We start from the raw sequence: 24,755 nt of genomic DNA on the forward strand, positions 1-24,755 counted from the left end.
TACAGGATTTCAGGTCCAACTTTGACCTCAAGTCGGCACGGGTTCCCGTTATTTTATCGCAATAAAACTTTTTTCTCACGTTTCTGAGGTGAAATGGAAAAAATTTGGAGGGTATGCGTATTCGATTTCACAAATTTTTTTTTCGCCATTATATCTTGGGACACCCTAATATATATATATATATATATATATATATATATATATATATATATATATATATATATATATATATATATATATATATATATATATATATATATATATATATATATATAATTGTATATCCAAGAGTAGTATGGTCACAGGTGAAAATAAAACAAAAAATATATTTGAGCGTGTGCTTTAGGTTAATTTAAAAAAAATGTGAATCACAAGATAAATTAAAAAGAGAAAGACAAAAAAAAAAAAAAGAAAAGAAAAGAAACAGGTTATAATATAAAACACGAGAATAACAAAATGGAAATTAAAACTATGTACAGTAAATACACATAAACTGAGCAAAAATATTACAACCATAAAACTGTGTTTTAAATAGAAACTGGCGTAAGTTGTCAAAAATGGCATTTTTTGACCCCAAAACAAACATCTCTTAAACCATGACATCTACCCAAAAGAAAGATGTGTGTTCTTTCAATTTTTTTTTTAGCTACAGCACTTTATACATGCATCTAGTATTACCAATAAACCATGTATAACGATAACATGTAAACATAATTTTTTTAAAAACCCCGACTGAGTCTCAATTGTAGAATCAAGAGGGAAAATTGAAAATCCATTTAAAAGTCTTATACTATTAAAAAACAATTTCAATTATTTTATTTGCTAACAAACAGAAACTGGCAACAAATAAAAATTTTAAATCATTGCGTTTAATTTCCTTGTCGGCCAATTCGGTGATCAACTGCGCGACTAAAGGCTTAGCCGTTATTAAAATCTGCTTTAAAAAACGTTGTAAGTCGAATTGTACGAAACATGGAAGTACCAAACACATTCTATCCCAGACGCGAACTTTTTTTTTCTATTTTGATATTACATTTAAAAATTTTTAACTATGTTTTCACGGCAAAAAACGCGAAAAACCTTTTAGAGATTTTTAATTAATATCTTTGTTAATTAATGTCATCCAAAGATGCTACCTAGCTAAGAACACTCTCGATCAACTCTCCTTTCTCCTTTCGAACAAGTTTTTTTTCAAAATCGGTCCATCCGTTTAGTCGCTAGAGAGCCACAGATAGACACACAGACACATCAAACTTTTAAACACCTTCCTTTGTGTGTCGGGGGTTAAAAAAAGTAACAACTAACACAGTCAATTCGCAATAGCTCAAATATAAAGGGATTGACGAAAAACTTCGACTTATTGAAAGTTTGACTTACCGCTAGTTTCGGTTTTTCGACTTTTTGATTTTAAAAACCATCGAATATTTTAGTTAAAATGTACATTATTAACAAAACAAAAGTACAGAACTTTAAAGTTTTTAAGCACTATATGCACAGTTTTATCAAAAATATTGAGAGTAGAAAGCGCGGTTTTGATTTCCATACATCCTTATTCGTTTCAAATTTTCATTCATGGGTTCTGCCGCTTTAGAAGTATCTCTTTTTTCTTCTAATATCGTTAACGGAGTATTTGCTTGAATATATTTAATAATAAAGAAAACTCACTCTGTCTCTCAGGAACTTATCAGCAAATGATCGAACTTAAGAATGAAGGATATCGCATCTCAACTTAGGTCAGCCTTTGAATAAAGGTACAGTAAGTTGACTTGACAACTTGACAGCTTATAATCAAATTCGTAGTCCGGCAACATGTTAAAGTGTAAACAGTACAGTACAACAAAAGAAAACAAGCTAACTAATTTCCGCACGTGTAACTCCTTTATCGCACATTAGCTGGCTCAAAAGGCATTCTTCTTCCTTTAAAGGTCGATTGTGCAGGAATTGCAAGTGAAGGTGAATTAATTTTTCTCTCATAGTCACTCGTTTCTTTTTTATTTTTCTTTTCCGTTCTTTCAAAACTAATTTCGAGTCATTAAAAAAAAAAAAAACTTTGAGTTAACGGAAGTAAACTTCGAGATACTGAGAATAATTAGCATGGAGCTAAAGACAAAGTGGTAGGGTTTTGATAAAAACTTCGAGTTATGGCAATATTTCAGCTATCGGACTTCAAGTTATCGTGAATTGACTGTATATTGGTAGCTTAGCCGGAGTACCGGATTAAAAAAAAAGACTGTCCTAAATATCTAAGAGTTTCAAAATTTCAGGAAGCTAAAATGTTAAGGAATTCAATTATTCCACAGTACCAATAAGAACAGAAAAAAACGCAACATTTTTTATGGGGGGGGGGGGGAACTAGACAGCAATAATCCTTATTAAAAATCTTTGGATATTTAGTGTAAAATAAGCGACTTGGAAGTCGCCAAGCTAGTTTAAAATAAACCAAATATATATAGATGGTAGTTGATAGGAGAAATGTTATACAAGACAAAATGATCGCCACAAAAATGATACAAGTTACTTTTTGAAATAATTTTGAATATCCCCCCCCCCCCCCCAAAAAAAACAAAACTTCCAAAGAGACTAAAATAGTTTAAAAAAAGTTCTCTGATAATTTTAATGGTATAATCGACTTTAAGGACACCCCCCTCCCAAATGGTTACCCTGCACTAGATATTATTATTCGAATAAATTGCTGGAATATTCATTTATCAAGATCGTCGATGACTTTTCTGTAATTCAGATCTTATGTACATGATATGTAGCTAAGAGTGCCCATTTCCCTCCCCAAGTGCAGTGGCTCCCCTTAATTTTATGTCCCCCCCCCGTAAAAGAAAAACGCCACAATCTAGTATAGAGATGAAAATCCTTATAAAAAACTTCTCAAAAAATTTTAATAGCATTGTCTGCCTCATGCCCCCCTACCTTCCCCCTACAAGGGGACCTCTGCTTTTGCTATTATTAATCGCAGTTGAATCGCACCCTCAAATTTATCGCGCTTTCCCCAAAACGCGACCTTCTATTGAAGAGACTGAACACCTTTTAAAATACCTTCTCTGATATTTTCAATGATATACTTAGCATCATGACCCCCCCCCCCCCTCCAAATGGGCACGCCTCTTTTAGCTATTATCATTCGAATAAATCGATGGAATATATATTTATCAAGATGTCCGATGGTGTTTCTTTGCTGCAGATCTTAATATGCAGATGATGTAACTAGCGGTTCCCTCCCCTCCCCTAACTGTGATAGCACACCTCAATTTTACCAAGCCCCCCTTTTCCCCCAAGAATTGCGGTCCACTAATAAAAAGACTTAAATTCTTCTAAAGTAATTTCTCCAAAAGTTTCTGCGATATAATCTGTCTCATGACCCCCCCCCCCGTACACTTATTGTGAGCATTCTTGCTGTCGCTATTATTAGTAGAATAAATTGCTGAAATATTCACTCACGAAGAGGGCCGATGGCTTCTTTCTGTTGCAGATACTTATGTAATAGGTATCGCATTTATATGCCTTGCCCCCCTTCCATAAAATGTTGAATTTATCGACCAAAATATATCGATATTTGGAGAGCGATATATCGCGGTATTAAAATTGTGACATTGCCCAGCCCTAGTCAATTTCTTTTAAAGATAATTATTACATTACTATTACATCTTTAGTATATCTTGATTGATCACCGTTAACAGGTTCTTTGGTGGCTCCATTACGACGCCACTTATTTTATTCAAGTAAAAAAAAAATATCAGTTTTACTTTTTCCAGTTAACTATTATGTATTTCTGGGAGCTCCATTCCAATAAAGACGAATAAGAAAAAGTCAAGCATTGCAAGGTCTTGGCATTACGGCGAATAAATTAGTACCCTAAAATCATGTTCCTTCATCTCTGCGATAGTAGTTAACTCAGTGGTTGTGCTTGCTGTACTGAAGACAACGCCCATCCTAATGATTGGGCCCAACTATTTTTTGTAATTGCTTGCTTAAGATTTGCTACATTCTAATAGTAGCATATTCCTCTTTAAAAAACATATAAATTATTTTATAGCACTCAAAAGCCCCTCAAGATGTACAATATCTTTCCTACCCGAGCAAATAGTAGTAGCATTTAATCTTTGTTATAATGTGAGTTTTGACACAAGTGACGAATCTTCTGTTTGTTTCCACTCCAGTTGTTTTTGCATTCTGCTTCATTTTTCTTGCTTGTATTCAACTACTACAAAAGGCTCAGAATTTTGGACATTTTTGTAGAAGTTCTTAGCAGTAAAGCACGATGTGAGCGATACAAAAAATGACTATTCCACAACTTTCAGGACTTTTCACTTTTCACTCCAGGGTCCTCGCACCTACCACTATTTGTGGTTTAACCAGCTGGATGGGACCCTGAAGACAAGTCTGGTATTTTGATCCAGACCAGAAACTGAGCAATCCCTGGTCCAGCATCCCCAGAGGTATCGTTTTACTTGGAGGACTGGTCATATTGAACGTCTCCCACTCACCATTAATAAAGACGGTGGATCTTGAACAGGCTAGGATCGAACCCGAAACCCTCTGGTAGCACGTTCGATGCCTTGCCGATCAGGCCTCCACGGCCTAAATTCCAAGACTAACAGACAATGTAATACAAAGTTGACATGAGATTGTCTTTCATCGAAAGTCAAAAAAAAAAAAATAAATAAATAAATAAAAAAAGAAACCTTTCCAGCACATTTTTTTCGATGCGAAGATTTATTGTGGTTATTTGCTTAAATATGCTACAAATGAAGTTGTTGACAGAACTATATAAAAATTTCTCCATTTCATTTGTCAGAAAGGAAGCTCCCTTGCCACTGGCATTTGCCTGTTCAATGTTTTTGATGGTAAAACGGCAAACTGTTACTATGCCAGGACCTTGCGTTTACCTCCTTGCACGTCACATCATACAGGATGGAAAAAGTTTTGATTTTGATAAACAGTAGAGCTGCACTTTTAGGCTTGTTCACAACAGTGACGTAACTTGTTTGAATATTATACCTCAGCATTTCTCAACCTTTCACAAATCAAGCCACTATTTTAGAGTATTATTTTTATCATTACCCCCCTTTCTCTCTTTTCATAGACAGCACCATAAATGATAACACATTTAAATATTTTGACACCAAAGCTATTGCGATCTGAACTTAAACTCTGAAGTTATACTTGATATTTTAATTTTTATGTCAAATAATATGTTCTTAATAATATCATTGAACTAAATAACTAAATATACCTCCTTGCGTATATTATTGAAACCCTAATTTTTACTAACGTTTGTTATCATACAAATAAAAGATTACATTTTCTGGTCATACGAAATTCGGCGTAATAAGGATAATTTATCTTTTTGGCGGTGGTTAACCGCCAAAATAACCTAGAATAGGCCCTTACATCCGTGTGCCTATCTTCTGCATGGTCTCTGCATAGCAAAAGCATGTGATTACATGATTAAGTGGTATTGATTCAGAAAACTCACAGCCATTTTATTTTGTGTTTATTAATTTTTTTTAAATCAAATGAATATTTTATTTATTTATTTTTTTTGTGACACAAATGGGTTACTGAAATACTTTCCTCTTTTTTTTTTGGTTTCTATTTTATTTTTATATTTATTTATTTTACAGACAGCCGTGGTGCAGAAGAATAGCAAGTTTATTCAGAAAAGGCTTTAAAAAAAAAACGTTTTTATATTGTGGAAAAAACATGCAACTTTATTTATTTTCTTTCATTTTGATTTTATCATTCAAGTTCAAAACTTTACATAGCTTAAAATGTTTTTTGTAATTCTTTCCAACACGTTTGTGCGTTAAAAAATTGGGGAAAAAAGTCGCAGTAGAATTTTGGTTGAAAAGGTATAATTATAGTTGAAAATTACAAAACATAGCGCTTGATACTTTGTGAGAGTGAACTTGAGGTGTTTTCTATATTAACTACACGTTTTAAAACACAAAAGTCTTGCCTTTCAAAATCATTTGAAATGTTAAAAAGTAACATTTTAAACATTTTAATGCGTTATCCAGCACTTAAATTGTCTTAGCTGATCCTATAAATCGATGTTGGTCTACTGGAAAGTATGCTGATTCTTTTCTAGAAGAAAAACTTCTTGATGCACCTTTTCTTATGTAGAGGAGCTTTGAAGCTCAGCTCTATGCAATTCATTCAACTTAAGGATGACAGCTATTGTTGATTTCCTTTTAGACGTTTGCTCGAGACAAAAAAATGAGACGATATATGTAGCTAAGACGGATGGAAAGGATAAACCAATTCAGTAAAAGAAGGATTAATGGTGCGCAATATATTATGTCATGTAAAGCTCTGTGCATTGAACGTTTGAATTAGACAAGAGCGCAGTTTATGAAAGTGAGTAAAATTCATAACTTCAGCTCGTGTGGATTAATCCTTCGGATAGTACATCCTTCTCCCTGGCAGATGCTATGAGTAATTTTTTTTTTTAAATTAATTTGTCCCCTTTGCAATCTTTGTCGCAAAGTGTCACACCTCACCTCCCCCCTCCTTTCCTTATCACATGTCATGCCGTTCTTCGGAGCATATTTCTACAAAAGGTTTGTGATGTCACATTTCTTATGACAATTCCTTCCTCTTATCACAATTTCACGAATACTCCTCTCCCTGAAAGCATGAAATCACTTGTAGATGTTCCCTTTGTTCTTTTCCCAATAAGAAGAATCTTAAGTGAAAGAAGAAGTTTAGTTGGCTTTGACAAAAATGTATTTTTTCTGTTAACGTTTTTTTTTTTTTTTTTTTTTTTTGAATTACCTAATCAAAACTACATAAAATTCAGCAAGACAGTGCGCAAACAAAATAAAGACCTTCTCAATAATGAACACATAAGAAACACCTGTGCAGACAACTTTGTGTATTTAGTATAAACTACAAAAATATTTCCGACCTCACGAAAATATACCGCACTGTTTGCGGTATATATTCAGCAGTTCAAATCTGTACTTCAGAGACTGAATGACACATGTTCAAAATTTGCGATTTTCTGTTTAGTAGTGCATTGTGTAGAATCTATTCTGCATCGAGCCATGTGAATGAAATTTTAAAAAAAAATCCTTTTTATTTTTTTACCAACGTTAATAGAGTGTGCATTCCATCTTTTACTCTTGCTCCAGACAAAATTTTAATCAGACAACCTTCCTGGAAAGTCGTGATTATGTGACTTACGCTGTTCTGGCTGAAGTGTTGCAGAAATGCTTCTATTTCTCTTCTATTGCCTAAATTCGAGCAGCAGCACGAAAATATCGTCTTTTATGTACGACAAGCACGCTACGTGCAAAACAAAAGTTTCAAAAGTGATATTAGAAGAATAGCATGATTATCCAAGCTAATGATTTAAACTGTGATGATACCAGGCGATTGAAAAAAGAACATTCAACAGGTGAAAAGAGTGATTTTATCTGCAACATATTATTAGGAGCTATAAAATAAATCGGTTGAGTTATTATTTTTCCTTTAACATATTTGTTTAATTCACACTCTCGTCATGAGGAATCGCAGCTCCTGGTTTTGGAGGGGGTCATTACTAAAATATGAGCACACAAACCGTAAGGGAGTTGGGTGATAAGTGTAATAACCGGGCACGAATTAGTACTCTGTATCTCCACCCCGGTAATTTGTCGAAATTGAAATTTTATTCCATCTTTAGTAACGTTAATGGGGGAATATAACTGACATTCCCATACTCCTGTATCCTCTGTATTCTCGTTTTAATTACCAATAATACCACACAGATTAAAGAATAACATTCAACAGGTGAAAACGGAGCTTTTTTCTGCAACGTGTTATTAGAAGAAATATAATAAGTCGGCTGATTTTTTTACAGTCGATTAGATTGTTCACACTCTTACCAAGGGCAGCTTCTGAATTATAAGGGGTAATTACTAAAAAAAAAAGAACACACAAATTGAAAGAGGGTGGGTGATAAGACTAATATTCAGTCACGAATTAATGGTGTGTGGCTCTTCCCATGTAATTTCTCGGAATTGAAGTTTTATTTCATCCTTACTAGAGCTGTTGAAGGTCACGACTAGAGGTGGGCAATGTCGTTCCTTTTAATGATCCGTTCATTAGAGGATCGTTCATTTTTTTGAACTGTTCATTTAACTCGTTCATGGAACGACTTCGTTCATTTAATAAAGTTCCAAAGATGCTACCTAGCTAAGAACACTCTCGATCAACTCTCCTTTCTCCTTTCGAACATTTTTTTTTTCAAAATCGGTCCATCCGTTTAGTTGCTAGAGAGCCACAGATAGACACACAGACACATCAAACTTTTAACCACCTTCCTTTGTGTGTCGGGGGTTAAAAAAGTAACAACAAACACAGTCAATTCGCAATAACTCAAATCTAAAGCGATTGACGAAAAACTTCGACTTATTGAAAGTTTGACTTTACCGCTAATCGACTTTTTGATTTTAAAAACCATCGAATATTTTAGTTAAAATGTACATTATTAACAAAACAAAAGTACAGAACTTTTGTAAGTTTTTAAGCACTATATGCACAGTTTTATCAAAAATATTGAGAGTAGAAAATCAAAAGCGCGGTTTTGATTTCCATAGATCTTTATTCGTTTCAAATTTTCATTCATGGGTTCTGCCGCTTTAGAAGTCTCTCTTTTTCTTTTAATATCGTTAACGGAGTATTTGCTTGGATATCTTTAATAATAAAGAAAACTCACTCTGTCTCTCAGGAACTTATCAGCAAATGATCGAACTTAAGAATTAAGGATATCGCATCTCAACTTAGGTCAGCCTTTGAATAAAGGTACAGTAAGTTGACTTGACAACTTGACAGCTTATAATCAAATTCGTAGTCCGGCAACATGTTAAAGTGTAAACAGTACAGTACAACAAAAGAAAACAAGCTAACTAATTTCCGCACGTGTAACTCCTTTATCGCACATTAGCTGGCTCAAAAGGCATTCTGCTTCCTTTAAAGGTCGATTGTGCAGGAATTGCAAGTGAAGGTGAATTAATTTTTCTCTCATAGTCACTTGTTTCTTTTTTATTTTTCTTTTCCGTTCTTTGAAAACTAATTTCGAATCATTTTTTTTAAACTTCGAGTTAACGGAAGTTAACTTCGAGATATTGATAATAATTAACATGGAATTAAAGACAAAATGGTAGAGTTTTGATAAAAACTTCGAGTTATGGCAATATTTCAGCTATCGGACTTCAAGTTATCGTGAATTGAATGTATATTGGTAGCTTGGGCGGAATACCGGATTAAAAAAAAGACTGTCCTAAATATCTAGGAGTTTCAAAATTTCAGGAAGCTAAAATTTTAAGGAATTCAATTATTCCACAGTACCAATAAGAACAGAAAAAAACGCAACATTTTTTATGGGGGGGGGGAACTAGACAGCAATAATCCTTATTAAAAATCTTTGGATATTTACTGTAAAATAAGCGACTTGGAAGTCGCCAAGCTAGTTTAAAATAAACCAAATCAATATAGATGGTAGATGATAGGAGGAATGTTATATAAGACAAAAGGATCGCCACAAAAATGATAGAAGTTACTTTTTGAAATAATTTTGGCGACAGAAAGCGTAAGAAGGATTTTAGCAGGTGCGTGGGAGAGAAAGTGGATGGTCCAAATGTTTTATTAGTAGCCCAAGGAAGTTACACAAAACAATACTAATGTATTTATTGGAAAATTGCAAATGAACTGCAACGGTCAACGAAAAATGATGAATAAAGCAGAAAGTAAAAAGGTCCGCAATAGTCATGATGAATATATTGTCAAAGCCCGATTAACTAAAAGTGAGGCCCAAAGCCCACAATGGTTTGGAGGCCCCCCTATCCATTCTGTTATTTTAAAGTTAATGCAAAATAATATTCAAAATTATTTAAAAAAGGTATGTTTTCAATTAATAAATCGTTGATTTTTATTATTTTCACAGAAATACATGATTTTTTAATGCTATGCATATGTTTTTAAGAAATTTGGAGCCCCTTAGGAAGGCGAGGCCCCAGGCCCAGGCCTAGTTGGCCTGTGCGGTAATCAGGCAGTGTATATTGACTGCACTGCAAAAAAGTAATTATGAGATTGATTAAGAGTTAAAAATTCGAAAATATATTTAATTGAAAAAAGTTTCAATTTCATCTCGAGATACAAGTTCCAAACTGCTCTCAACGTTCAAAGGAACGATCGTTCATTTTTTAGGTGAACGAACGGATCCGTTCATTTTAAGGATTCGTTCTTTTTGACCCGTTCGTTCATGAACGACTCATCCCTAGTCACGACTCCCATAATACTCCTGTTGGATCCGCGCATGACTCTTAAGGCCATGTCACACGTAACGAAATTCGCTCAAACTACCCGTTCAACTTCAAGCTTTCATTCAACTTTCTCTTGGAGAAGTTGAACAGGGTTTCCAGGCTCTCAAATGAAGGGTTGATCCTAAACGTGGCTTCTGTCTACCACTTTAGGCGACTTAGCACAATGTAATCTAAACGATGTTTTTTGGATTTAATGGGGTTTTTTTTCTCAATTTATTTCAAAACTGTAAATAAATTTCAGTTTTGAAAGTTGCAATCATTCGAAATTATGAAAAAGTGATTTATAAACATGTTAATTTTACTAGCTCAATACAGCGATAACAGCCCTTTTACCTAATAACAATGAGTAAAAGCAGGCCTGGATCTGTAAGTTTTGATCCCCCCTTCCCCGATAAGAATTGATTAAAACCATGGAAGCTTTTCTTCACTATTTTTTCAAAATTCAATATTATTATTTGTTTATGTTTTAAACGGCTATTTTAATTATCAGACAAAGTTTTTTTTTTTTTTTTTGACTTATTTTGTTTTTGAGGGAGTTTGAAATTCTTAACTCCTGATTTTTTCCTCTCATTTTACGTATAAGTACATTACAAAATCAATGGACCATAAGAAACTTTTTACAATAAAAAATTTTGTTTTATCCATCTTTCTGGGTCTAATAGCAAGTTTTTTTTTGCAAATGTTGGTAACTCTTATGTAACTATTACGTTTTTTACACTTTGATTAGTCTTGCTGCTTTTCATAATATATTTAAAGGTTTTCTTAATAATTTTACTTGAAACGGACATTTTCGTGGCTCATATTAAGGTAATTCTATGTATTTATTTCACATTTGCTGATTTTCCCAAATAAAATCTTTTAATTATCCTGATACTTTACAGAAATTCCCAAATGTGTTTGCAACGTTGAAGGTTTAAGTGTATTCGTTTATCTAAAAAGTTTTTCAATTTCTTGGGTCGTTGCCCTGACCCCCCAACTGCGGGCATGTAGATCTGGACCTGAGTAAGAGTCGATATTTATAAATAACTTGTCTAATTATGTAAAAGCTGTGATTTTTAAACCAGTAAACTTGTCTACCACTTTAAAATATGTGACAAAATTTAATAACAGCAATTATAAATCAAGTAAATGGACATTTCTGAGTTATTATTTTAAACACTTATTTGCCTAAAACCTGATTAAAAAATTTGTATTTAGTATGAAATTGCTACAACAAATGATTCTCAGTTTAAAGTATTTTGATTTCATACACTAGAGGAAACTTTTCGACTCTTTTGGATTAAAAAAAAAATATATGTTTAGTAAAAAATCCCAAACAGAATGTTGATTCAACAAGCTGCTTGTCTGTAGAATGAGAGAGATGAATAAAAGAGCTACTATTAGTATAGGATAACAAGTAATGGAAATAGCAGTATATTGAATAGTAACAATAATAATGACTATTTATTCCTTAATTTTTTTTAAAGCTGAAAGTGAAAGGCAATGCATACATTTGTCTAGTTTAATTTTCAAACTTTAATAAAATTTGGATCTTTAGTCAACATTTACATTTATTCCCACTCTAAATCTTTTCTCCTCAAACCATGAAGTGATAAAATACTAATTTCAAATCCTTTTGCACACCATGTCTATTTCTAAGTTTGGAATGGATCAATTCAAAACTGGAGAATATCCTCTCTATTGATGCTGAACAGGGGTATATTATTTTGTCTAAAACTTTCCCATCATACTTTTGCTGGGACATCCTGAATTGAGAGATAACCGCTACAAAAGCTATTAGAGTTGGTATTTAAGTTTTTGACACTTATGTCTTTGGTTGTATAAAGCAACTATTAGTTCCTCTATAAACAGAGAATATTTATATTAGAGAAAAAATTAATAACATAAAAAAAAGTAAATATCACCATTCAAAATATTTAGATACTATTATACTTAACTATTGAGTTCTGATCAACTTAGTTTCATTTTTACTCAAAAGAAAAGAGACATTGCATAAATCCTTTCCCAGAAAGCCTTTTTGATTGATAAAATTAATTGTATCTAATTGTTACAAATGAATTAAGTTATTAAAAAGTTTAAAACAAAACTACTTTGAAAACAAGCTGTATCTGTTATCCATAACTACTTTTACAGTGTAACAAATTTACAAGAAAATTTATCAATTAATTTTAATCAAACTTATTAATTGAACTATTAATTTTAATTTTATAATGTGAAATAATTTTTCAGCACCAGGAAACCATATGTGTTTATAAAAACTATCAATGTCAGTATTGGAGTTTTTAACAGGTCATTTCAAAAACAGGTTTTTTTTTTTTTGTCAAAAACCCAACCTCGTCTAAGTATTATTATTTTGCTATTGAATGTACACCAAGTTTAGTTGTTAAAATAGAAATCTTTTTAGCAATGCACAAAAAGTGGAATAACAAAATTTTCTACTTTTATATATACATGCTACTGTTTTTATATGAAACCTCTGTACATGACCCATCTATTTTATCTTTCCAACACATGCACATAAAATTTATTACTTTAAAAAAAATCAAAACTTAAATTTTTAAATAGTGAAGAGTATAAAGTACTTATTGCATAGTTTACAAGTTACATAGAACGCAAGAATACCAACTTTTCTACTGATTTAGGCAGGTTTGTACTACTTTTCATAGTTTGAAAAATTGGACTTAAAATGGTTCTATTGATTTAATTGAGTCATGCAGGTACATTCAATTAAGTAAGAAATTGTGAGTTGTTTTACTTTTGTTCTCTGAGAAGAACAATGCTTCATAGATGTTTTTACAAAGCATACTGAAGGAACATTATCTTTTCTAATATATACCAAGAAAGAAAAAAAAATTAAAAAATAGTTCATTTTTTTCTAGTATTCTTTAGAGAAACTGACACATAAAATTTATACATAAACTTTATTTACAATAAATTCCATACACACACACACACTCATATGTATTAATACATAATTTCAATTACATTTCAAAGTTCAACAATAATTAACTTCGCCCTGGAACAAACAGTTTTTGACTGCAACCTCTATAACTGCATCTGTAAACAATAACTTGAAATTCTTTCTCACATAATCTAAAATTAAGAAAACAAATTAGACAAGTATATATAACATGAATATTATACAGGGAGGAGGACAGGCAAAGTACCCCCTAGCTTTTATGAAATGTAAAATCAATGTATTTCCGTAAAGTATAGGCATGGTGTGTGTGCTGTTTTTAAACAATAAACATGTTATACCAGACAGCCCGATTATCATATCCAGAGACTACAGTTTCGTTTTTATTGGAACTCATCAGTCCGGAAGAGCGAATAACCGAGCTGGAGGCAGATGTCATCTCAGCGATAACATCAGCCTCCAGCCTCTGAATGTGATAACCGGGTGTCTGGTATTTTATATACAGAAGAAAACTTAAGTAAAAGATGATAAATTGTAGCAAAAAAAAAAAAAAAAATGTGTTGTTATTAATAACAATTGATTTATGATGTGTATATACTTAAATGTTTAGGACAAAGGAGCTAAACATTTATTTCATTTATTCATTTGCTTATTTTTTGTGCATAATTCTATTGCATGAATTTAATTTGCTAAAGAAGATGAACTTTTGTTTCTATTAAATGTTTGGAAAGTGAAGCTTATTTATGAATTAATATTTAACTTTGTGTATGTGTAATGTAATATTTGGCCAATTTTGATGCACTATAACTCTGACACCAGTTGAATCTCAGTCACCAAATTGTAATCATAGGTTCATACAATAAAACGGTGCTACCTGCTACCTGTATCAATTTCATTGTTTTTCACTCGGTCCCACTTGAAATAATTTGCTTTAAACTTTGCGAAAATGCAATATTTGGCCAACTTTAATGCTCTATAACTCTAGTACCAGTTGAGTCTCAGTCATCAAATTGTAATCATATTTTCATGTCATAAAAAAGGTGCTACCTGTATCAATTTCATAATTTTTCACTAGTCCCTTTTGAGATATTTTACTTTAAACTTAGTCAAAATTCGATGTTTTCCATTTTTGAAAAAGATTGCAAAAATAAAAAAAAAAGGACAAAGTTCTTAAGTTTAAAATTCCTACAACAAGTAGTCCTATATTATATCTACAGAAGAAAAAAAATATAGCTGAGACTCTCCTCCTTTTACTAATTTTGTTGCACTAAAACTCGTATTTTATGCTAATTTTCAGTTTGTAATTGTTATTTTTTTTTCTTCACCTTTCTCACCATTTAAATAATATTTTGCAAGCAAATCGTATCTGGGGCATCCTTCTGGTGATGGATTTTGTTTTGTCCTGATAACTGTAAAATTGACCGAGTTAGATGCATTTACGTAAAACTTGTTTTTGGTCCAAAAACTGCAACTAAGCAAAATTAAAGTGGTGGGTTAAAAAAAAGTATGAGCTTAAAAAATTTTCTTTTAACACTTTTGAACTCACCTAGTAGTGAGAATTAACTAGTAAAAAAATTAGGAAAATCAAAAATGTCGAGCAACACGGCCTGGGTGATTTCTACGGATTGACCCATTACCGTTGCTCTTGCTTCAGATTGTTTATAAACATTCATTGATTTGGCAAGATTGCACACTACGAGATAGGCGAATTTGGCAAGGAAATTCTTACGACGACTTTGAACTAGAAATTAACCTTTTAACACAATAATAAGGTGGAGATTTATAAAATATTACGTTTTATATTTGTTTTTGACAAAAATATAGTACTAATAACTCACCTGAAGTTATTCTAGGAGTTTATTCCATTCCTTGCACACGCTGTTGATGTTGTTACAAGCGGCCATGTTGTATTTTGACGTAACAGGTCAGAGGATTGCTTCCTCCTGATTGGCTGAAAGTTGAGGTTGATCCAACTTTTTTGCCGAGAAGATAAAAAGTTGAATGGAATACGTTCAACCTCGGAAAGCATAGCACACGGGGATTTTCCGGTCGGAATTCGCTCTCGCGGTTGAGTCGAACCGAAGTTGATCGTCAGGTTGAACGAATTTCGCTACGTGTGATATGGCCTTTATGCTATTGTACTAACAAAAATACTCCGAACAAATTATCGTCGTTTCCGAGCAACAGTAAGATATCTTAGTGTTATTTCTGGGATTAGATATTTTACTGTTGCTCAGAGGCTAAGTTATAGGAAATGATGTTCGTAACTTTATGATTAATATGTTCTAATAAACATTCTATCCTGCCTTCTATCTCTTGAAGTAATATCACACGCATTAGCATATGAGTTCTTATCAATGATAATGGAAATGACGGTTTAACAGGCGCCTAAATTACAGAGCTCGGCCAGAAAATTAACGAATATCTGCATAAGAAAGGTACATATATCAATAATTCATGACTCCATTTGGCTCACGCGAAGAAGGGTATTATCGAAGAAGGTATCTTAATCATAACTAAAGTTATACGAATATAATTATCAAGAGAATGAAAAACTAAAATACTGATTCTTTAACTTAACCTTATTACCATGTGTGAGTTAAATTGGAGTTAATGAATGTGGCCCGAAGTATGATAATCTAAGAACGTGAATACCAATACTCTACGAATGCTAGATGAATAACTTAAGGTCATCTGAACTAAAAGGAATTATTCTATGTATTTGTACGTACGAATTTTCAACGAGCTAAAAAATTCATTTATGGGGCATTTCACAGTACGTGGCTGTTACGGACTCGACACTTCATAAGGATGTTTTAGCCTCCTACTCATGATTAGTGTAAATAATGAAGTTAATTTTTTTTTTGTAAATGATTAGTCCTATGTGTACTTATGTCATAGCACTGAAAAAAGTTTAGATTTGTGTTGAATTTCTAAAGATATAGGAAGACAGATAGTATGTTACGGACCCTACACAAAAAAGACATGGACTTTTTGCTTAAACTATCTTCAAATTTTCAGTGAAAGTAATTACTATTCTTACCTAATGAAGGTTTTCTACTATGTCTCAGTTTATCTATAATACATTTAAGCACAAAAATAATTTTTAAAAAGGTAAAAAATATTTTTACGGAATTATTTTCTAAAGAACTGCACGTTTGAACATGTTACGGACTCTACATATTTGTCACGTTCGAGTATTGTTTGGATTATTGTTTATAGAGTTTATACAACAACAATACACCTCATTGTTCAATAGTTACAATGATAGAATCAACTGTTATGGCTATTTCTTCAACATATATGTGAGGGGCCCACCTGGGAGGGGAGGGGGCATGCCGTAGACTGTGTCATTAAAGTTTTTTTAGGGAGTGTTTTGAGCGGTATTTTTCTCATTTTTGGGGAGAGGTTTTTGATATTACGGGGGAGAGGGGTCTGTGGCATATTTAGGGGAAGTGCACTTAAGCTCTAGGGGGTGGGGGTACCAGATTGAAAGTAGCCTCCTGTTGGAACAGACCAAGTGATATGTTGATTTCTTCTGTCTTGAATTTGATATTAGAAATGATAGGTTTTAATGTAAATTTCACAAACAATTTAGCTTTTATGGTAGAACCTAGGTTATTCGAAGGGATCAATATTGGACCATCTTCGGTAAGTCGAAATTTCTGGGTAAATTTTAAGGGGGGGGGACATTTGAGGAAAAAGATGTTTTTAAAATAAGATTTATTAACAAAATACACATACATAACAGTAAGCAAGATAAAATAAAGGAAAGTTAAAACTTACAAACTATAAAACATAAATTACAAACGTCATAACAAAATATTAAGAAAATCTTGACTATTGTTCAACATGAGTTAGTAGTAAATTCAACACTAAAGAGCGCCAAAGGCACTGTCCGCAGTGTTATTTAATTGGTTTAGTATGGAGTACAAACACAAATATGTATTAAACAGTAATATTTACAAATTCATTTTACACAAGTAATAAATATTTCACACAGAACTATAATTCGACTCCAGAAAAGAAACACAATAACTCGCTTTGAAACATTCAATAGTAATAAAAATACAATACAAAAAGCCAAAACTTTTTAAATTGCATTTTTAAAGGCAAATTAAATTTTCTGTTAATTCAATTTAAAAAGGCAACATTTTTTGCTTCAGGAATCATATATTTTTAAGCAAAAAAATTTTGTTCATTTCCGGTTTAAATAATTGCATTTAATTAACTAAATGTATGATCGGTCATATGCATAGCACGAAAGATCTTATATTTTTGTTTAATGGCCCTAATATTAATGTACTAAATGGCATCTGACATGTCATACTTTGTTCCTTTATTTTAACGTGAAAGTGATTTTTTTTCTTTCTTTTTTTTTCGTTCAATATGTACTGTTATTTTATGCTGAACATTTTTCAAATGTCACACTGAAAATGTACTGAAATTCAGGATCACCAGATCAGTCAACATCTGATAAGATAATAGGGGAAATTGGGACTCGTTAGCCCAACCTTGATAATTTTAATACCTTTTTTTTAAAAAAAATTGACGAGCAACAAAAGGTAGCGCCTATAGTTCTACAATTCCTATAATGAAATCATATCGTGCAGTTACTTTGAACAATCTTCACAAACTGTTATTTTTGCAGTGCTATTTTTGATTGATTAACTTTCATAGCTAAGCAACTTTATTTTTTAAAATGGTTTTCATAAAGAATGAAGCAATAAATTGAATTCCTCTCCTAAAATAAAGTTTTTTAGGTTCTTAAGTATTAGCAGTTTATTTTTTGTTGCAGGCAAAAAATCAGGACAACTTATTTTAGACCAAGAACCTGGGGTATGTTGGTTCACTTTCAGAAAACCCACAAAAACATTTAGAACAATTAAAAAAGCAATACTTCACTATTAGCAATAGTGAAGTTGCTAAAAATAAAAACACAAATTGCGCTGATTCTTGAAAAAGAGTAACAGTAGATGTTAGTCAGTTTTCATTATATTGTTTTTTAAACTTTGGTTTTTGATTCTAATCACAAAACATTTGTTTGGTACAAATGTTGGATAATATTTAACATTAAAATTGTAATAGAAGTTGTTTTTGTAATGTGGGGACTCCGGGACTGTGGCAGGTTGGTTCACTTCACAAAGTTCTCTTAAAATATTGATGGGGGAATAGGTTATGAATTGAAAATTTTCTGGGATGATGAGAAATATTTAACTCACGGTAGAAAATAAAACTACAAATTGAATTTTATGATAAGGTAAAAAAAAAAAAAGAAGAAATGTAGAGAGCCAGACCAATGTGCCCTGACTCCCCCTATACACTTACTTGTTCAGTCAAAATTCTTCTGAAAGTCAAAGTTTTTTTAAAGTATAAGTTGTAATTCCCTTTAAAGGGCTACTTTTATTCTTTTTTTTCTATGCAAGCTGTTCAAGCATTTTGGTAAAGAAAGAGCTGTGTTGAAACAGTTGCCAAATGTAGAGTCCGTAACCAAATTTAGAAAATTAATAAAAAATACCGAATTTAAATATTCATGAAACTTATTTTAGAATACTGTAACACCATAGGTGAAATTAGAAAATATTCAATTTAGTGATATAAAATGCATAAATAAAAATTCTAACAAAACTTTTCTTCTAATTATTGTTACGGACTCTACAATCACCATTTTCAAAACTTATAATTTTTTAACGAATGCACTTTTTGATTAAAATTATTCTATGTATTAGAGATAATCTTTCACTTCATTTGTGCCAAGAACCAGTTTTGGCTTGAAATTCATTTCAAGTCACTCTTGAAGAAAAATTCAATGTAGAGTTCGCAACGATAAAAGTTGTATTTTTGATGTTTTGATTGCGTTTACATGTATAATATGAAGTAAATAAAGAAAAAAATATGACCTATATGTCGTTTGGAATGTGCTTTTTCAATATATATAAAAATTTTAACCTTTTAATGAGTTTTGTTACGGACACCCCTATGTCACAAATACCGTGAAATGCCCCTAATACAATTAGGAAAAACATTGATCAATGTCAATATAAAATTTGAAAATTTTTTTGTTTAATTTGAATTTATTTACATAATTGAAACGAAGCAAAAAAGGTAATATTAAGTACCGAAGATCAATTATTTGATAAGAAACCTGTTTGATATCACCTTAAAAACCTGTTATGCTCGATTTGTTCTGAGAAAATGTAGCCATGTGCATTAAAATTAAAAACTTAGAGCTACGTTATTGGACGTATATCAAATCAAACATGCAAATATTTTGAATAAATTACTTAAAAAAACCAAAATGTTACTTACAACTTGCTAGCACCATTGGCTTTCTTCTTTTTAGGGCACGTCACCATGTCTTGGAAAAGTTCTGATGTTACAGAGTTCCTCCCACTTCTGGTAGCCTTATTGTAAGAATCCGTCAGCGACAGGACATTATCCGGCATTTCCGGATCAGTATCGTAACCGTGCCCTAGCAGCCATTCGGATATCATTTCGGGGGTAGCATTATTTAGAAACCACTGACGTGCAAACCTGGAATGGTCGGTTAAGTACTGCCCCACGGATGACTCGCGAAGGTGTTCCGTCGTGGTCTTACGGAAGAGAAGTTCATTGCTGGAGTCTTCTTGCACGATATCGAGCTCAGTCATCATGCTCTGAAGAACTGAAAATGAAAAGAAATATTTAAGAAGACTTTTAAAAACACACTGAAGTTGCTAGTTTTGTTTAAAATTTTTTTAGTACAGCCCTAGTAGAAATCAATCTAGGCAGATCTTTTTGCCAATACATTGACTGTGGTGTAATATATGGTAAGTTGTATTTCAGCAATCATATCTTTCCAAGTGAAGTTCACTGTTACTGAATTCAAACTACAGTTTGCTTTTCGCGATCAAACAGTTGGAAAAGGTTAATTACTACAGCGAAGGCAAACCTAACCTGGCAACATTGTAAAACAGTTTCGCAGATATTAACCAAGCTGGATTAACGCTGCCAGGTCAGTTTGCTACAACTATAGTCTTTTGCGCGATATTGACTGCACATCGACTACTATGCGCGATATCGACGATCTACAGACTATTTGAAGAACTGAAGCTGAAAAAGGGCATTGTGGAAGAGAAGTTAATTTTCGGATTCTTCTTACACGATATCAAATTTAGTCGTGGTGCTTTTAAGATGTTATGGGATTCCGTAATACTAACCGGGTTCGATTTTACCATCACTTCATCTATATATATGGACTCGTGTTTGAATTTATACTTCACCCCCCCTCAAAATAATAATAACGACTTTTAATGAAAACATCATCTCACAATAAAAGGTTAATGCGTTTAGTTTATTCTTTTTCTGAGCTATTCCATTTTTTTTCCACATTTCATTAACATTTGCATTGTTTTGTACTGCAGTTTCATATCACACGCATTGCTGTTTCTTTTTTTTTTGTTCACTTGTATTTAATTATAATGATGTTAGGTAAAATTTCAGAAAAAATTGTGAATTATAATTTAGTTTCTATGAATTCTTTCAATTTATGTATATAAGGATAATTTTGGACATTACTGTATATAGTAGGGCTGGGAGATGTATCGATGCAGCGCAAAAAAAAAAAAAAAAAAAAAAAAAACGATGTACATCCTTCATCATCCTACATCATTAAACTGGATTAGAATTTTTCTCTAAACCGATGCATCGATATCGCACCGATTACAAACTCAAGCACCATTGTACAGACACCGGTCTACGATCGTTGCCCTTTTAATCTCTTCACTGCCTCAAAGCGCGAGTGGAAGCAGGGACGTCCCGATAGGAGGTCACGGGAGGTCACTGTGACCAACAAAAAATGTTCTTAGTCGACATTTTTTTCTGACACTTCGGTAAATTTAGAGATTGCACTGCGAAATTGTTTTTTATTTTTAAATATTGATGTTTAATGCACCTTCTGATTAGATACCTGTTTGTGTTCATGTTCGTATTTTATCATTCGGTAAAATTCAGAGTACCATTCGACAATTGAAAAATTAGCCCATTCCCAAGCATTTTAAGTGCGGGCTCATCTGTGTCGAAGTATCATAAGCAAACATCGAACCTCACTTTTCCTAAGACTTGCAGATAATGTTTTTTTTTTTTTTTGTTTTTTTTTTTAAGCTCTTAACAAAGTTTATCATATAATTCCTCACCAAAATAAAACAAAACAAAAAGAAAAAAAGCAATCCTTAAATTGCAAAACAGCAGCTAGTATTGCATGTATTGCACTTTTTTTTTTTTTTTGGAAATATCTAGTTGATGTTAGAATTTGTTTGTAGTATTTATATTTTTTCATTTTGAAAATATTTTGTTAAATTTAAACAAGCAGTTATAAATAAAGCTCTTAATTATTATTTATTATTTTTTTTTACATCGCTCTCTATGTAAGGTTGGCGATGCACCACAATGTAGAAATTCCTATATCGCTCACTCATAGTATATAGAGACTACAAAGGAGTGAGAACCTTCAAAAAAGATCCAGAATAAAAGCACTTGAGCTAACTCTTAAGCATCATGAACATTCAACAAAATCAGAACTGGAATCTGAATAAAGAAGTTCATTTCTTATTAAAACTTAAACATTCTGTAAAATTATTACACTACTCAGTAACGTATATTAGTTTTAAATAACTTTAAATGTGTGAAAGAAATGCTTTCGGTGTTAAAAATGCCATATCGTATGAAAAAAGTTCTTAAAATAACACTGAAACATTGTAATTTAAGAAGTTTAGTTAATCAAAAATATGTCACAGTTTATCAAAATTCTTTAACTTTAATTACAAAAAAAAAAAAAAACAGTATAAAGCAATTTTATTTTTCGAATTATATTTTAAACTTCATTGAGATAAAAAAAATTTTCTCTTGTGTGTGCTGTAGTTGTGGGAAAAAAAAGTTTGTGGTACTAATCTAACGCTTTGGAAAAGAGGGCTATAAATAAATGTGGTTTGAAGCTAATTTATATTACATTTGCATTGTTTTTACAATAAAAATTGAATATTTCGTGGGCCAGCGTACCACAGCGTTTTTCCCTCAACTACTGCACTATTTATTATAATCGTAATAATTTTATGGTGATTCAAAGGATTAACGTAGGATTACAAGCAACAAACAAGGATTAAGGTAGTTATCACAGATACAGTATAAAGTAATATGAAGAAAGAACAGTTTGAATACGTTTAAATAAGAATAAAGTTAAACTTTTATAAACACCAAATCTCCTATTCTAGAAATATTTCTTTTTAAAGGTTTAGCTATATTTTAAAACCAAGTTTGATACATAGTCTGTTTTAGATGGGTTTCATGAAAAATGAAAAATTCATATAACTGTAGCTCATATTATGATTCAGTTATCTAAGGAAAATAATTTCAAATAATTATAACGGTACACTTTTTAAAAAATATGTTTCATTTTTCTCTTGTATTAAGAATGTATTAAAATGAGATTCATAGAATAAGATTCAAATACTTTAAGTAACATAAATACTAAGTTTTAACATAGTAAGTTCAAAGCATAATAAGTTTTAACTTAGCAAGTTTGACGCAGATAAAATTTTTAACACAGTAAGTTTGATGCATAGTCAGTTTTAGATAGTATTCATAACAAATAAACATATATATAACTATATCTCATGATATGATTCAGATTTCTTTTAAAATAATTTCAAATAATTACATCAATAAACATTAAATAAATTTATATTTCATCCGTCTCATGTATTAAGAGTGTATAACAGTGAGAGTCATATAAGAACTTTTTTTTTAAAGCTTTAAGTGAGACACATGGTAAGTTTTAACATAGTAATTTTTGTACACAGTAAGTTTTTGATGGGTTTCATGAAAAATAAAAAGGTGCATAACCGTAGCTCATATTATGATTCAGACACATGGAAAATAATTTGAAATAATTACATTAAAAAACTTTTAAAAAAATTACATAGTATCTTTCTCCTGTATTGAAAGCGCATGAAAGTGAGAGTTATAATATAACAATTAAATGCTTTGAACAAGATTTTTCAAAAAATATTGTGACTAATGTAGTCAAAAACATAAAATATAGAAATCAGTGATATATTTCAATAAGAAATCGGTTCAGCTTCAATTTATTTTTGAAAACTATAATTTAAATTGAAATTGATATATCTAAATAAAACAAACCAATTCACGCACATTTAAGCATGCCATCATGCAAAAACTAGCGTTGGCATCGTGCAGACCAATATTTATAAGATGAAGATTAAACGGTGAATAATATTAATATCAGTAATAATATGGAATAGTTGATCACGAGTGGGTACAAAATGACATTGAATGGCAACCTGCTCATTCAGTTTATAGTTTTAAAATTCAGGTCTCGTAGATAATATTTTTCAAAACTTGTCTCAGATTTGGGAGCATTTAAAGTCAATTATTTTTGTCATTGACGTTAATGTTAATTTACTTCACACATTTATATCATAAAAGAATTAAAGTTTTCTCACCAAGCGATAAAAATGGAAGGTTCATTCTACTAGGGTTGTCTGGTTACTCCTTATCTTAATGTTAACCAGTGCTTCGGAAAGCATGTTGATGTTAATGTGGTATAATCTACATTGTTTGTATTCGCCTCAACGATCCTGTCTTTTACCTTCAATGTAGAATACTTACAAAAAACGAGCTAACGTGTGCATCAAATGACTTACTGTTACGCCAATTTAATAATAATAATGCCTTGGAATTAGCAAGAAAGCACTACAAACATTTTCACTCTTAGTTTGTTGGAACCGAAGCCAAAAAAAAAAAAAAAAAAAAAACGTTTTACACAGATTCATTTTCCGATTATTGGCAATTTTACTGTGATTCAATGGGTAACTCTCTAAATATCGCCAATAGTGGTTGAATTAAAACCCGATAAAAAAAAAAGAAACACGCCACATTTGTCGCCAAGCGATATATCGCGAAGTGTCTGCCAAATTATAACACCACTTGAGTTTGCAACGAGAAAACTCTTTGTAATTAACCCGGGGATTGTCAAAAATGGATTTTCAGAACATCCATACGCTCTCAGAAATGTATACACGTGTGGTCGCTTTGAAAAGAAAAAAAAAACTAAACATTTATTCGGGGCTGAGCAACATGGAAAACTTAGGCCGATTTTTGAGTGTTTTTTTTTACTCGAATACAGTACTCCCTTTACTAGGTAAGAGGATGCAAAGAAGGAAAAGAGTACGTCTAGAAACAATTTATAAAATTAATACAGTCCGTAAAACTCTCGTAATATGCATATCCCATATCTCTCTTTATGTGCATAATATAGTAGTATTACAAGGTGGTTTTAAACTTCCAAGCAAAATATATATGGAGGGAATTTTCTATAAAAATGTTTCTTTTGTTTTTTTAATAATTTTTATAAATCGTTATTCATTAATCAATTGATTCATGATTACTTTATTAAAGTTATCAACGAAAATTAATATAAGTATGCTAAAATTGCTAAAGTATTGAACTATATTTTTTAA

General features: G+C 31.7%; 1 protein-coding gene across 1 annotated transcript in view; it reads right to left on the reverse strand.

Annotated features, from left to right (window-relative positions):
* The window catches only part of LOC129226709 (cGMP-specific 3',5'-cyclic phosphodiesterase-like), a 398,030-nt gene that overhangs the window by 231,687 nt on the left and 141,588 nt on the right, over positions 1 to 24,755 (reverse strand). The window contains exon 2 of the mRNA XM_054861338.1: positions 19,549 to 19,903. Within this exon, the coding sequence (XP_054717313.1) occupies positions 19,549 to 19,892 (344 nt within the window). The 5' untranslated portion in view covers positions 19,893 to 19,903. The remainder of the gene's footprint in view (positions 1 to 19,548; positions 19,904 to 24,755) is intronic.

This window comes from Uloborus diversus, chromosome 7 (assembly GCF_026930045.1).
Source record: "Uloborus diversus isolate 005 chromosome 7, Udiv.v.3.1, whole genome shotgun sequence".
Lineage (NCBI taxonomy): Eukaryota > Metazoa > Arthropoda > Arachnida > Araneae > Uloboridae > Uloborus > Uloborus diversus.